At 41.8% G+C, this 16,971-nt stretch overlaps 1 protein-coding gene across 4 annotated transcripts in view; it reads right to left on the reverse strand.

Moving 5' to 3' along the window:
- DHX9 (DExH-box helicase 9) overlaps positions 1-16,971 on the reverse strand; it is a 51,645-nt gene that overhangs the window by 6,804 nt on the left and 27,870 nt on the right. For 3 of the 4 annotated variants that reach the window (XM_055724747.1, XM_055724748.1, XM_055724750.1), the window contains one exon: positions 15,783-16,244. In XM_055724747.1, coding sequence (XP_055580722.1) covers positions 15,974-16,244 — 271 coding nt within the window. In that variant the 3' untranslated portion in view covers positions 15,783-15,973. Of the gene's footprint in view, positions 1-678; positions 15,395-15,782; positions 16,245-16,971 lie in introns of those variants that run through there. The other variant, XM_055724749.1, reaches the window with a different exon arrangement.

The following is a 16,971-nucleotide window of genomic DNA, read 5'->3' on the forward strand; positions in this document are numbered from 1 at the left end:
GTTTTCGTTGGTCCACTTTTTGGCTTGAGTCATTCTCAAAACACATTTCACACCACCCCATCAGCCACTGGCTTGTGGCAACTGAGTTTTTGCCACACAAACTGTTTAGCTTCAAAGGTTAAGAAAACAAAGACTCCAGAACATAAACATCTTTATATAGTACTACATACCTAGCATACCATTTTCATCAGTGCTTCAGTGCAGCCTCCAAAGCTCTAACACAGCATGTGAAATTTTGTAAGTTTGTTCATTTCTGCATTTCCCTGTATTTCGAACTAGCCAAGTGTCCCTGGCTATGGACGTTAGCAGGGAAGGTTGCCTTATGGCATGTTACTGATTTACCAGACACCACCAGATAGAATTGTTATGAATTTTATACCCTTGTTTGAGGGCTTTACAAATCCGCAGAGATATTCATCTTCTCTTTTATTGGGCTGAAGCGCCTGTGTTTCTTCTTACAAGGAAGTTGGTTGCATAGCGGGTGAATTGGATGTAATGAGTTTTGCCCAAGGGGGGGGTAATCCCTTCCAATTCGTTTACGCATATGTAAATGTCATTCCCCGAGCAGTATCTGAAAGCACAGTAAGCTTCCAGATAATCACTAAGAGTTCTTTTCAGCTTGCCTTAATTCAGGAAAATATTTAAAGTCGATTTCTTTTTTGGTTTTTTTTTCCCCACCTTGTGTTTATGTCTCCCAGACATTCCTTGCCCTCCTGGATGTGAGGCTGTTAAGTCCCAAAGGAGCCAAGCTGCAGGAGACTTTCCTGGTTTGTTCACCTGCAGAAGTCAGGCTTGAAAGCTTTTACTCAAGTTTTCACCTTATCTCCCACTCAGTTGTGGACAAGTACAGGTGCCCAGTTTTAAAATTCTGTCTCTCAGGACAAGAGGCAATAAAGAATATTCACTCACTGGAAGTCACAGGGCCAGGTCACAGTTTAGTAACATCTGGCTTTCTGAACAGAAGGGAAAAAAAGAAAAAAAGCTGCACAAACAGAGGACACATAACTTCATCGGTCCCCTGAAGTGTACAACAGACAGTTAGCATTTTTCTCATACTGAACCCAAGTACTCACGGTCACGTTTCCTTCCAGGTCGCAGTTGGGATGGCAGATGTTCTCCCAGTGTGTTACTCTCCTCGCATCCTGTAGTTGGGATTGCCAATGTATTCAAGTTCCAGAGTATAAACAGGAGTTAGCTCAATGAAGCAATTGTTCATTCTGCTATTTTATTTCTGCTAAATTATGTGAGCTCATTTTGCAGGCTTCTCTCGGATTCCTGCTTTGGGGAAGCTCAAATGTGAAGAGGTGAGGGACAGACCTGGTGGCACCGTCATGGTCTAACCCCAGCTGGCAGCCACGCACCAGGCAGCCGCTCCCTCACTCCCCCACGGTGCTTGCAGTTGCTGTCAGTAAGAATGCCTCCTGCTGTCCTGCATGGCTGGGGGGCACTGGAAAAAACATTTCACACTCATTATTAAGTCATTAACATGCCTTTTTTTTTTTTCTTTTGCCCTACATTTGGTGTGTTTAGGGACTCGTCAGTGCTAGTTCTTTATAAACTGATCTGTGTGATCAACAACGGACAAATTCAGTGTCCTTTGGTAGATCAGACATATACAGGTTTATCCTGAGATATTACAAAAAAATTTTAACAGGGTTGTAACAGGAAGAAAAAACTTGATTAAATGTATTGGTAACAGCTGATACTGTTCAGCTGAGTATCGAGTAATGAAAACTCAGTATGTGTTGTAGAATATAGCGATTTAGAAAAGGCAAACAGAAATGAGCTGACAGATGGGCTGTGCGGAAGACAGCGCAGCGCTTACTACCCTTGTGCTGCCTGGAACTGGACAGAAAGATTGCAAGTCTTCTCAACAAGGACAGATTGCCAGTTGTCTGTTTGGTTGTTGTCCCAGCCTGAACCATAATGCTCTTTCAAACCGTGGTCCGTACAGTGCCACCAAGACTCTTCCCAGCACGTTAGTTTCTGTAGCTGCACACCATAACTTCCTGTGTTTTTCACATTTCCTGGAGCTTGGGGAGCTGGAATTCTCCAGTGACTGGCTAGTCTGAAGAACGATTACCAGGGGTGGCACAGAACAAGCACCCTTGTTAGGTATGTGCAGTCCTGGAGCTGTCAAGAGGCAGAACCAACCTTGTTACCGGGGTCTTAAAATAGTGATACACTACCCGGTTAATACAACAGCAGAGCAGAAGATAGATAGTCTATAGGCAGAGGATGACAGCAATGCAATGGCCAAATACCTCTTGGAAAGATGAAAGAAAACTGGCTTGGGATCTGCAAGAGTAGACCAGAACATGTCATCATCAAGATTTAATTACATCTTCTGTTGGAATACTTGTTGAGATAACTTCTCTAGCCATCTATTTTATGTATCCTTGATGGTATCCAGGATAATACGTATCCTGATGATCCATAAAAACTCATGTTAAAATCAGTAGGCTAATGACCGATATAGTGTATTTAATATAAGAGAATTTCACCACGGGTCTCTCTCAGTGAAGGATGAGCATTACCAAGCACAGTATGTTGTGATTAGAGATATTATTTTTTTCTTAGAAAGACAACTAACGTTCTCTTTTAAGACTTCTGTTATGTAAACACTTTCAGCTGAAGATTAGGTTCCCAGCCATCTCTTGAATAAGCTAACTAGGCTGAAGTCTTTTCATTAGACCCATTTTTGACCTTGATACTTTATAATCACTTTGAACTCTCTCCAAATTTTCAGCACTGTAAAAATGCTGGATGTGAGAATTGGGTACATTTTAGTAAGTAATCTCTCCATTAGCATATGGAGAAATAGTATAAATGTTCTTATACACACACCTGTCTTTGCAGGCACTAAACTTGCTTTCCTGACAAAGATTGTTTACTTGGAACAAAACAAACCAGACCTGAGTCCCTATTTAAGTTTACAGTAACTCCTCCTCCACTGATCTCTTTTGGAGAGCCTCCACTCAGAGTTTGAAGGTCACCATTACCAAGGCTGAACTGGGAAGGTTTCAGTCTGAAAACAAACACTCCATCGAAGCTGGATGCAGCTCAAAGTAAGTTTTATAGTGCGGGAAAGCCAAGTAAGCTACTTGCATTGTTTAGACAACTTTGAAGATGTAAGTCACAGGCCGTGAGGAAAGGAACCATCCTTTAAAAATGTACATTCAGAAACCAGCATTTGGGACAGCTTAAACACACTTCTCTTGCTCACTTGTAGATATATATAGTGACTATAGTTACCAGCATACTGGACATAGACTCAAAAACACTCTGCCTGGGAAGAATGACAGGGTGAGATGCTGTTCTCACAAATACTGATTTTTAGTTTAATGCTATAGACAGTTATTTAAGCAGCTCTGTGCGTTGAATCGCAACATCATACAGCTACATCTGCCTCTGTAGCTCTTTGTGCACATGATGATGCTAACGTCAAGAGGTACCAACATGCGTAGGCTTTTGTCTGAATTAGGTTACTTGCAAGCCACCTCAGAGCTCATTGTGTCAGCAAAAAGCCTCCATATCTTTTGCCAAACAATTTTCCTCTTATTTTGAAATACACTAAGAGAACTGGTTGATAATGTTCTGGAGGAACTGGAGCTTGGCAGAACATTGTTGGAAGCCCGGCCTGGAGAGGGACAAGGGTGATGCTGGATTTGAATTGCCCAGGTGTTGGAAGTTGTAAGGCATTTAGCTTTTTGCATTATTTTGCCATTCATAGATGATACAACATTAACTGAGGAGCTGTAGCCACAGCATAAATATTTAAAAGTGTACTTTGTGTTGTTAATGGTGTAAGAGGAACCACATAGAAAACCTGAAGCTAAAATGCAGTAAAACTGAACATGAGTTTTGAGTAAATCTATGTCACATTGCTAGGAAGCTTGTCTGGCTGAGTTGACCTCATGTAGAAATCTTTATCAGTTTCTATTGGCCCATCCTTGGCTCTACAGAAAAGTGGCACTTGGTCTCCTCACTCAAGCTGTGTGTCCTCCCACCTGATTCTTGTTACTTCCAGAGGCGTTGCTCCTTGTCGCTTTATTGTTCCCGGTGCATGGCATTTTTAAAGCTTCAGCAATTTATCTTGAGAGCTGACAGGACATTTTAAAACATCTCTTCAGTCAAAAATGTCAAGTAGGCAACATTGGTATGGATCCTGATGACCCTTGCGATTGAGAACCACTCAGGGAGATAAGGTTGTTGCAACATTGTCTTTGTTCCCAGTGATAAATTTAAAGTGACAGTTCTAAGGCAATCAGTTTGAATCCCAGAGATTTTTCTTTGCAAAATAATGAAGACTAAATTGTTTTAAAACTTTGTTGAGTAAAGAATTTGGAACTCTAAAAGACAAAAGTTTTTCTAAGTTTTGAAAAACATAGTCTTGGACTTTGAACTGAGTGACGGAAGAGAAAGAAATCTTAATCTCAAGGTCTCAAGAGTCTGCAAATGTGAAAATGCTTTCACATTTAGCTGTTGATTTGTTTTGCTTCATTTTTGGTGCCTCACCCTTAGAATAAAGATTCATAAGCAGATTTTTTTCCTAATGGTTTGACTTTGGTTTTCTCACTTTATGTATTATAGCCTACTTCAAAAATTGCAGACCCTTAACAACAGAGTAGATGAGGGTCATACGAGCATGCAGTTAGAGGAACCTAGGGAATGCATGATTCCCAGCAGAGAACAGCAACATTCATTTACACAGTGGGTTTCGTACCTGTTGAAGTCTTTCCTGGTAATAATATTCAAAGTACTGTATGAGTAAATCATCTCCAGGGTGTTAAAAATTTTTTGTGTTATTGCCAAGAGTGAGCACGGAGGATCTGCTTCCAAACAAATGCAGTAACTGCTTGCTTTTCATCCAACGTAAGATTGCCTCTTTCAGGTTTTTTAATACGTTTGATGTTAGTGAGATGGTTGTTGTTGCTGCTTTGGTGGCTGTTCACTATGAGTTTTGAGAACAAACTGATATTAAACCTAGTGTCCAGCTCTGAGTCTCTCACTGTCTGATGATGATGGTGATCCTTTTTTTAGCAGTCATTAGCATATGCAGAGGAACATCTTCCTGCGTGATTTATCCTAATTTACATAAAGCCAAGATCAAAGTGCATTGCACCTTCAACTTCTACCTAATATCCACATCCTCCTATAGATGCTTTGTGAACCACTGTAATGACGTGAAAACAGGCACTCCTATGAAAAACAAAAAAAAGCTCTTTGGAGACAAACTTCTGTGATAACTGCTGCATCAGAGATGCTCCGGAGGCTGACAGCCTCTCCAGTGCCTCTCCTGGGCTGAAGAAGTTGGAAGTTCCTTAGTGAGCTCCTTGACAGGCTCTTTATCTCTCTGCTGTGGGAAGGATTGGCACAAGATGAAGATGCTGACCCACTGGTGTCTATTTTCGGTCTGTTCTTGTTGGTCAGTGTGGCTTAACCCATCTGTTTTTTCATCGCCCTTGCTCACCTTCTTCTTTACCAGCGTAGCAGAGCCACCCAGCACCTGCTGGGCTAATCCAAGTGCAGCTCTCCCACCCGAGTGCACCAGAAGAACAGGTTTTTAAAGACAAAGGTGTGATAATTTTTTAACACCTCTTCTCTTTTTCTCCTCTTGTGGCAGACCACTGCCTCGCCCAAATGATGAGCAAAGCCAAACTCCATTCCAGAAGCATTGCTGACTCTCTGGCTAGTCCTACGAGCAGCCTGCCAGCTCTGCTAGCCAAACCAAATGTCTGCATTAGCCCTGAGGGAGGAGGAGGAACCATTTTATGGCAGCTGTAAAAGGTCACGCAGTAAACACCGGCGCTACTGCTCATCTGTTGTCCTAACTGATCCAAGCAGTTTGGATGCGTGTGCGGTATGCATGTGAGCAAGCGCTTCAAAGCTCTCTCCTGGCTCTTCGAGATTCAGGTTACAAACTAGAGAATTAGCAAAATGTAGTTGATTAATTTGAGTTTCTTCTATCTCATCTGAGACTGGTTGGTCAAATGAGATGGGTCTCAAGACCTATAACGCATGAAAACCTGTCCTAAAATACACATTCTGCCTTTCTTGCATCAATCTGTGCAAGATCCAGGGCTTTTGGGCTTTGTTTGTTTATGAGCATAGGGGCATTCCAAGAGATTACAAATATCTAAAAGTCTAACGTTGTTTCACAGTCAGGGATGTACCAGAAATCTTCTGATTTGGCTTCTCCTAAGAACAGAACCAAGCTAGTTCCATTGTTGTGATTAGTTTTCATATTCTGAGTTTAGGAGCCTTTCCTTCTGCTTGCACAGTTGGTTTTGCAATATGTTTACATGTTCCCATGTCTTTCAGCCATATCTCCCTGCAAGGATGTATTCAGGAGATTCCCTGAAACATCCAATAATGCTACCGACCTCAAATTCTTGTCTTTAAGAAAGTTTTGCTTGTTCTGTATGCTACCAATTATATTCTGCAGAACAGGTAAGTTTTATTGTCCTGGAATGCTTCCTACTCCTCCTCTTCCCTCCCACAAATGATAGTTATGCCAGAACTTTCCCTCATTTAATTATATTTTTTGCAGTCTTTCCATATTAAGAAAATTATTTGCAAGCTTTTACATATATGTTTTTTTAAAAAAAGACAAAGTTTTCCTGCTCTCTATTGCTGCTGTATCCACTTGCATACTGTAACGTGATGCTATCCTTTCCATTCTTCAGTGGCATCATCCGGAGGGGCCGGGATGATGATGAAAGTTGTGAGAAATAATCAGCTCTGACTGAGGAACTTTTTTGTGCTGCAGCAGGTCACCATTTTAACAAAACATCTGGAAATTTATAAAATCTTGTGTTTGGAATTGATTCATTATCAATGTAATGTTAAAGAAGATCCAGCAGCTGGACAAGCTGATGAATACTGGAAAAAGTGAACTTGTAAGGCTGTCTGAACTGCTGAAGATACAGAGGACCTACGTCTCCAGTAACACTTTTGGTTCATTATGCCCCTGAAAATTTAGGAGAAAAAAATAGAAAGAAAAAAAACCCTAATTATTCCAAGGTACGTTTGATGCTTGTTATCCTTCCAAAATGACTTTTTGTTAACAAGTGCCACAATTGTACATTACAAAATTTGTGTGTTTTTTTCCTGATGCTTTGTAACACTTGCAACAGCATTATTATAAAAAAGTAAAACACTTGATGTTGCCCTTTCCTGTAGGGCTACTACACGGGTAAAATTTAAATCTTTAGCAGTCCTGCCTTGGTTTAGGTTTGGTGAAGAACTGGTAAATGCTAATGAATGAGCAGCTGCAGGACTGTATTGCATCTCAAGAGGGCATGTGTGTAGATTCATACTCTCAACAGTCTACATGAAATGAGGTTAAGATCTTAAAATCATTTAGAAAGCAAAAACGGATGCCTGTGCAGCTGCCTTAACACATTGCAGAAGTCAGGCGTGACCGCACACTGCTTTTGAGCCTCCTCCGAAGGCAGCAGCTCCGGGATTGCCTGCCCACCACTTTCCCTGCACATTTCCAAAACTCCTGGCAGACTTGGCAAAACCAGCTCAAGGGCTGAGCCGCACCAGTAATTTTCGATGAGTTTGAGTAGTGCAGATAGGCAGACAACTGCCTGCCGTGAAATTACATACTTTAAAGGCAGCTCCACAGCAAACCATATTTCATCAGTGGTGGGGTCCGTAAAATAATGGCATTTTTAATTGGATGTCTGCCTTGTTTAACGCAGAGCCTGAGTACTACCCTCTGAATGCACAACTGATTTATTACTGTCCTCAATAAATCCATTTCACTGTAAATAAATGTTTACATTCAATCCACTACTATGAATATTTAACATTTCCAGCATGATCTCTTCATAGTCTTCAGGTGAAAGTACATTGGTTCAGTATGAAAACTAATGAATGTATTATTCTACTGCTTCTAGTGAATGTGGGGGTTTTGCCACCATTTTAGAGATAAGAATTAAGATAAAAATAGTTCAGCGGAGGGGAAAAAAGATTGTTTTGGTTGAATAGTCTGGGGCTTGTTTTCCAGGTTATTTAGCAATCTGTAAGTACTTTGAAATTGCAGTTTTCAATGCCTGCATATTCATGGGCTAACCTACAGGTGCCTTGCATTGCACACAGAATATAAAGAACGTACAATTAATGTGAAACTGGATTAAACCTTCTGGTGGGATTACATAGGCAGCGTCAGGGAGAAAAATCTCTTTTCTCATGTAAATAAGTGTATAAAGTCCTTAATTATGACTTGAGTGATTATGTGCCAGAAGTACTAATGATAAGAAATATTTTGTATTTTAAGAAGTATATTGGGCAAAATGTTCTATTTGGTATCTGGCCCAGTATAATAAAGGTTTTTTTTGCTTTTTACCGTAATGTGTCCTTGTATTAGATAATGTACTGTGTTTTAATCCTGACTTTTACATCCATGGTCTTTGGTTGTCCTGAGACTTTTGAACTCTGATCAGCAGCTGTTATTTGTGGTTCTTTCTCCTTTCTTCTACCTTGGTTCCTTAAATTCATCTTTAATTGGATTAGGAGAACTCCTAACGTCAAAGTCTACCCTTCCTCCCACAGCAGATACTCATACTATACCAGCAAAGCTCATACTTCAGACAGTGCCAGATTTCTGAGTCACTCGAAGATTTTAAAAAAATTAAATTTATAATAGTGCCTTGGAAAATATGACATTACTGGGAGTTTCTCACAGAAGTTTTCTGCTCTGAGAGCATCCGGCAGGCCATGCTTATACAGTTCCCACCGTGCAGAGTTTAGATCATTCCTAAATCCTCAAATTCTTTCTTGCCACCAAATCCCAGAATTGATCAAGCCTGCAGAGTGAAGGAGTAAAAAGTGGAGGATGAGTAGAAAACAGATATAGAAAACATCTTCAGGAATGTCACTTATGGGTGGATGGAATGAAGCAGAGTTCCTGTGTAAGAAAGAACAGAATTAAAATTACAGTAAATCCACCATGAAATGGTGATTTAGGTTCTATAATCAAACTCCATCAAAGCAGTTTTGGCTCCAGCTGTATTAGTTTGTCAAACAAATGTTCTAAAGGTGCTACACTGGAAGAGCTGTGTTTAAGACTTCAGCACTTGTTTTCAAACAAGCCAAAGCCCAGAGCCTTGGTATTTCATGAAGCTAAAGTGTATTTTCAGGATTTGGATGTGGCAAGTAGGTGGTCTGAGCCACTGAGCACGACAGGGAGAACCAACTGAAGTGGTTACTGCGCCGGAATTATCCCTAGTGCAGCATGAAAATGGGCCATCAGTTGAAAGAGAAATCATCTTCTAGGATGCTTTACAATAAGTAACATCAACAAAAAAACCACAAAGCCTTGAGGTACCTTTTCTTCTTCCTTGGAAGTCTTTCCAGACTCCTAGGTACCACCTACTATGTATCTTTTCAGGCCTGGACCTTCAACTTTTTGTTTTCCATCCGCAGGTGAGAATTCTGGGCCATCATTACTGTAATAGTGGCAGATGGCACAGAGTACGTGACCAAATATATTATTATTCTTTCTGTTCACCACAGTCAAGAATTCTCTTTTTCTTCCAATTTCTTTCCTTGAAAAGCATGCTGATGCAGTTGAGACAAACTCTTACTCCCCTTCCCCCCACTCCCACCACCCAAAAAAACAAACAAACAAAAAAACCCCACAAAAAAACCCCAAAACCCAGTTGTCTACATTGAGCAACTAATTTCTTTAGCAAAAGGCAAGAGAAACAGTGGGGAGTTACACAACAGACACTAACTATAGGACAGGAGCTTAGACGTGCACAAAAACAGTAGCTAGGAAAAAACCCCAGTTCTTCATGTATTTTCCAATACAGTCTCTCTGAATGTCTCTTTGCAGATGGCAGCGTGGGAGGAAAACTTGGAATTCCAAACACAGTCCTGCTATCTAAAAAGCTCTTTGCAAAATGAACTGACTGCAGGAAACAGAACAGGGTGGAACATTTTTAAATTGCTCGTAAATCTGAAAATTTACTTTTGCCTTTCTTTAAGGTTGCTCAAATGTAGAAAGTGGTGCTCACTCTTTCCTGTACGGGTGGAAGATTTCTCTATGGACACTCCATTTGAGCAACACGATAATTGGAACATGGCTTTAGAAAGCTGGTACAGTGGAGACCATGCAGTCGTTTTCCCAGGAGAATACGAGGCTGTAAACTTCAACTACAGATGTTATTATTGGACCTTAGTATTGCATTCTCTGATAATATACCTCTGTCTTTCTGAAACATAGCTCAAAAGCAGTCCTGGTTAACGGTTTTTACCAAATGATAGGAAACAGGAAGTTTCCCAGAGCTTTTAATGGGATTTAAAACTCTCAGTGTGAAAATAAACAGCCGAGTATGATTTGTTAGCTACTACCTAGGGAAAACATACTGTGCAACTCGAATACAATATAGCAGGAATTCAGTGAAAAATCAATTTCATAAAACATATGTATATATAAAAATATACATATTTTACGGCAGCATAAAGTTAAGCAGTAGCAGCACCTCTAAAATAGACAAGCCCTCTTCCCTAATGGATATTGAAATGTGTTGTTTGATGTTGTTGGTTGGTCGTTTTTTTTAATAAGAACACCAACATCGGCACTGTATTTAACACTCCCATAAGGTAACAGGCTTAATAAGAAATGAGCATCAGCAAACTTTCCAGCCACACTTCAGTAACTCACACCTTGCAGATTCAAAGCCTGCAAGCACTGAACACCTGCATTCACTCGTACACGTTTCCTTGTTCGGGTTGATGCCTACACCATCACATGTATCTTGCAAAACATGGCATTGGGTACCAAGTTTTATCTTTTACTCCATCAGGTTTTTTTATGCTTTTTAGTATTCCAAAAGTAATACAAAAGCGCTCCTTCAGCTGTCCCTCGGTCCCAGTGTGCTGTTTTAATGGGCATTACCTCCAGGAGCGAAGGGTCACTGCCACACATCCTGCTAAAGCTGGCGGTTCTGCGACAGGAAGGCTTGTGCTAAGCGGGAAAGCAAAGCTCCCAGCAGAAGAAATACAGATAAACGGAATCCGTTACTTGCCCTTTTAGCTCTGCCTTTTCTGCCCAGGCACACTGCAAACGCACATGCTTCACCAACACTAAGGCAGCACCTCCTGCTTCTTTAAAGGACCTCCTCATCCTGCTAGACCCAACGTAGCCTCACGCAAAGCTACTGGTGAGGACTTTTTATCCAGTTTGCTTTAAGGATGCATTAATGTATCTTTCCATTATTGCCAAAAGGAAATACGAAGCAGGTTTCAGAGCTCTTGACAGTGTCAGGAGAAAAGCACGAGGAAGCTGGTGAGCAAGCAACAAGGGAGATTTGGAATGAGGCGATGGAAAATGTCAGTGAGTCTCAGAGCTCATGTGTGCCAGTGCAGCATGCCCTTCTGCTGCACACAGCGAGGCCACACACTCTTGGCAGACAATGTTTGAACTGACAAAGTGCTTGTAGGCAGCCATTTTCAGATCTCTCTCCCGTCAAAGCACAGGGTGAGCAGACACATTCCAGATTAGAAGCCTTCATCTCAATTATTTTGCTTTCAGAGACAGGTAAGGCATCACAATCTCGCATGCTAAGCCGCTCACCTTGATAAAGTTGTACCTGTGACATGAACTTTCCTCCAGCTGGCATAACTCACCCTATTTTTTTATTTGAAGGCAAAAAAAGAGATCAATTAGCTAACTGCAATGCTAATTTGGTCAGTGTTCTTAGGAGCAATTCAGTGTGGGCACACTTTTAACACATGCTCTACAGACCAAGTACAAATGTTTCTAAATAACTCCATAGAGAGACTCTTCCTATAAAGAAACCGCTTAAGGGAAAAGATTTCCTTTCAAGAGAAGGACTTATCCTCCTTGGAGATGATGGGATACCATGTCGATGCCACAACTGACCACTTAGTTTTCCTTTAAACTTCCTCCAAGCAAGGATCATAGCATAGTTCATCCGATCACATGTTGAATTTCTCTCCACTGGTGGCGATCTCTCTATGGCTAAAGACATTTTTCCAGTTGTTACCCTGGAGTACACTGTGCAAAGTGCTCCTGGAGTACCAGTGTGTAGAGTAGAATAGCCTGCATATTTACTCAAACAAAGCAATAAAAGGCAGACACTTAGATTTCCTCTGTGACTGACTAAATACCACCTCAGAGACAAAAGCAAAGATGCTGTTTCTCATCCCTCTTGTGCAGAGACACACAATCTATGCCTTTGTGCTTTGTGTTCCGCTCACCAGGCTTTTGAAACTTGAGCCGTTCGCATTTTGTTTAATGCACCATGCTGCATTAAAATCACGCAGGCAAGCACATCGTCCATAAATTAAGAAGTTGATTTAACACCAACTTCCTAATGAGTTGGTAGCATTGTTAGTATTTATGTGAGAGGTTTTTAAACACAGCAGATTACTTAATCAACTGACCAGTGTTGTCCTTCATATTATGGGTTTGACGCTATTGCCAATATTACTTTTACTCCTCTCCTTTTCCACTTGGAACCGGAAAACCAGAATAATCTGCAATTGTTTCCAAACCCCCTCATGAGAGCTTTGTGGTATCAAAAGCCCAAGACACAAAGCTAAATGTACCTTAGGTTGGGACAGCAAAGAACAGTCAACGGTGGCTGCTGAGCGTGGTCAGGTGACCATAGCAAACTGTGTACGAAGGTGCGAAGGAACTGGTGTCTGTGCTCGCTGGGGCTGCTCTGACCGCCAGACAGCGAGCTTACTGGGGCTCAGGTAGCTCTTCCTGAGTTTCAGATAACTGATTTTGTTGCACAAGAAACATGAGCACTCTGACAGGTTGGCTTCTTGAAACAAAGCACAGATCAACTTACTGACACAGTAAATTCATTGCAAGCTCATTTTTTGCTCTGAAAAATGTACATGTCATTTCAGGTTAATATTCAGTTTTCTGTACCCAGGCTGTTTAAGCTCCTCATTAGCACATCAATCCTTGTTTAGACTGTGCTATTAATTTCTGGCGTGGGAAGTGCAGGCAAGGCTTACTGCTTTCCCACTTAATGGTCCTGATGGATGAGATATTAAAAACCAGACTGAATATTGATAAGCAGCATTTTTGTGCTTGACACTCCTTAATATGTAAAATACTAGGCACATAGATAAAACCAACTAAGCTGTAATTTGTAGACTGTAATTAGTCTGCGGCACCTGCTCCCTCTGCAATCTGTGACATGAGCGCTCCTCAGGACCCGTATCCTTGCCAGCTCCATCCCAGCAGCAACTCCCAATGCAGGTGTGTGAACTACGCAGTCTCATACGTTATTAAATCTGGCTGTACCCTCAAATACCCATATTTTTTTTTTAACAATTCTTACAAGCAACATGAAATTACATTTAATCTTTTTGTTAATGAACAGGGCTCTGGTGTTGAGCTGTACCCAAGAAGCACAGCTATCTTGGAGTTACAGAATTCATCACTGCAATCATACCAGTACCAGGGAGACCTCCTGTCACAGCCAGGGCTGCACTAATGCTAAGGTGACTTATTTTGGTCTTTATTCATTAACAGTGAAAAATAGCTTTGCAGATACAAATTAGAGTAATTTTTGTAAACAGACTGGAGAAACATCAACTTTACTCTAAAAAAGGGAATTTCTTTAGCTAGGACTTAACATCAAAGTGTGCCCAGTAAAACCATTTTTTGCTAGTATCATAGAATATTGTACACATCCTTGATAATCCCTGGTATCCTATTCCACCTCCTAAAAGTTACCAGTAACTTACCAGTAGAAGTATGGAAATGCTAATGGTAATTGTGTAGTTGAAAGCAGGCTGCTGCAAAGGGCCCCACTACACATGAAGACCTCACCAGAACAAAACCTTCAGTGAAACAGCACGACTCAGTCATGGAACCGCTGGCAACACTGTGCTCCAAGGGGAGGCCAGCTCACTGGAGTTCATCTGAATTTTTCCCAGTACCTCTGGTTCTGTTTCTGCATGTGTAAAGACTGAGGCAGTGCTGAACAGCCTGTTGCTGAGGGGCCCTCTCTTAAGCTCTGGTCTGTGCTCGCCTTTCATCCGTCTCTCCTTCCTCCTGTTTAAATGCTGACTTCTTTTGAAGACCAGTAAGAGCTAAAGGAAATTAGAAAGCTTTAACAGATACTAGATCATACTTCAGACTTGTAGGTGAAATACTAACATTATTAACTATAGTTCTTTTTAAAATCGTTTGCCATCTGCTTCATGTTTCTGGGTTTGTGTTAGTAATGCAACTGAGCTAACACAATGTTTGAGGGACAAGCCAAGGAAAGCAAGTTTTGTCTGGATGCAATAAATACGTATGTGGAAAGGCAAGGGGGCCAACACTACAGCACATCTTTCAGCATCCATCCCTTCTGATTCCCTAACAGGTTGTTCCTGAACCCAAAATGGACTGAGTAACCGTTCTTCAGTCTACAGAAAAGTCTACAATCAGCCAAAAGGACTGGGGAACTTACTGCGTTAGATGACGCAGAAGATAATACATGCTCCAAATGAATCCCATATTGAAGTTTGGAGATGAATACTGATACACTTGATGATATAGTTCATAGCTGGGTATCTAAGCTTCATGTGCTGTCTGGCTTTTAGCAGTTTTGATTAAGGAAAGTCCTTCACCCTTACCTACGGTTTTAAGAACTCTGTTAGAAATACGAAATATGTTGGACTTGCTTTGAACTTCACTCAAACACCAACATCTTCCACACCCCAGTAAGCACAACTAATTATTGGTTCTGAATAAGCATTCCAGTTGGATTAGTGGTGAGTTTAATCTCATCAGACTTGGTAATGTAACAGGATTCATACCGAGCTGTGCCCACAGATGTCTTCCTCTGCTGCTGCAGTACATGGCACATGCAAGAGGCAGTACCTGCCTGCTGCTGCCCCAGGCAGCACAGCTGGTATTGTGGCCATGCAATAAGAGGCAAGAGAGCCCAACAAGTTTGGGCCAAAAAACCCCATTCACACACATTTATAGTAAGCTGGAGCACTTCTCTCCTCTTGCTCACACAGGTGTTCCTACACAACACTGCCTGACTGTAGGAAACCTTTGAGAGGAACCTGCCCCTGAGCGCACCCCGTGTCACTCGCCCCTGCTCAGGGTCACCTCCCAGGTGCTAGTCTGAGAGGTACGGAGGAACCCACACCTCACTGGAGGGCTTTTTACCCCCTCTGTGTAAATATACTTCTAGATGCACCAGGCAGCTAGCTGACCTTTGAATGTCTGGAATCCACAGGCTGCAATCAATTTCAATGAATTCTCATTAAAGAATTGCTGTTTTTCACATGCATTTGGAAGAAGGAAGCGTGACTATTTTGGAGGAGCGATGCAAATGAACACTGCCTCAGACGAAAGGCACAGTTCACGCTGCTGAGATCACTTCAGGTTCTGCAGAGACAAGAAGCATCACATCAGTCCTGAAAAAGGTATTCCGTGTTCCTGCGTTATCTGGATCAGCAAAAGAGCTCATCATCTGCTGCGCCATGAAGTGTAACACAGCACGCAGCAGGCCAGCGGCTGGCTGCGAAGGAACCAAGTGCTGCCTGGCACAGGCAGAAAACCACAGCAGCAAGGCCTATTTGTGCAGTTTATTAGACAACAAAGAAAAATCCTCACTGAGCCCAAGTTCTGTAATTCGGAATTTGTTTGGCAGAGGATGATTTTAGACACTGAAAAGTTTCCTCAGAGTGCCTTATCCCTCCTACAAACAAAACTAACAACAGACTGCTTCAAAATCTGAATCTAAATCCAAATGCAAAATTAAATGTATCGAAAGTAAGTCTTTAAAAACAAACTCTTTATTAAGACTAAAATCATACAACTTGCAGTAAATTCTCTAAAGGCATGATACATATTACAGAGCTGTACTTGTCCTAAGGAACTGAAACGACAAACTGGTAACAGCATGAAAGGAATTCGGGAGAGAAATGCACTTTTGCCAAAGTGGAAAGACCTCGGTGAATTTCCCTACCACCCACCCCTCCCCAGATCCCCACAGCCTCCTCTGAAGCCACCACTGGCTCCTCGATAGCCTCCTCCTCGATAGCCACCCCCACCTCCGTAGCCTCCCCGCAGGCTACCTTGGTATCCCCTTCCCCCTAAGCACCTGCCAGGGTAGCTGTAGCCACTGTACCCTCTACCTCTGTAGCCGGAGCCACGCGAGTAGCCTCCCCAGCCTCTGAGACCACCTCCACTGCCATAGCGAGCCATTTTGGGGGGGCGAGGACCATCCCCGAACCTGGCAAAGAGAAACATGATACTTGAGATATATCCATACTCCATGCAATCTTACAGATTCCAGTTTTTAAAATATTACAGGAATAATCAATTGCCAAGACACTCTGTTAAGATGCCTCTATTTTCTGTTAACAGAATACAATGTTTGAATTCCAGTTGTACTTTTGCATCTTTTCCACTGCAGTAAAGAAAAGCTGGTGGCCTGCCCTGCCACATAAGCAGTCCCTCCTCTAAATTTCCGACAGGACTACACCTAGAAAGTTTTCCCCTCAATCCCACTTCTGCAGCTCACACAAACACATAGGGACCCCTGTTCCTGTTTACATGAGCACAGTGATATTTACTTAGCTCCTCACAAGACACAGTGAACCATACATCGAAGCTGGGTTTTGGTTTGTTCCTTAAATTACTAACAGCTCACCGGTGTTTTTTCTTTGTTTCAGAAGCAAGACATGAAAACAAGGGGCAAGAGGGGTGCAAGCACATCCAAATAATCATTTTAATTCCAGAGGCAAAGATGAATAGGTTCGCCCAAAATAAATGTGGATTGTCTTTTCTTTAAAAGTCATTGTGTTTTGGAAGAGGCAATGACAGCTTTTATTCCTGAGAGTCACTTGTCCTTCCTGTGGAAACAGGTAGTGACCTGCCTGCATCAGACTTCGAACATGACAGTTTTACATACACTAAGACTATTGACTTTGAAGTGAAAGCCTGAAGCTCCTGACCAC

The sequence above is a fragment of the Falco cherrug genome, chromosome 12 (assembly GCF_023634085.1).
Source record: "Falco cherrug isolate bFalChe1 chromosome 12, bFalChe1.pri, whole genome shotgun sequence".
Classification (NCBI taxonomy): Eukaryota; Metazoa; Chordata; class Aves; order Falconiformes; family Falconidae; genus Falco; species Falco cherrug.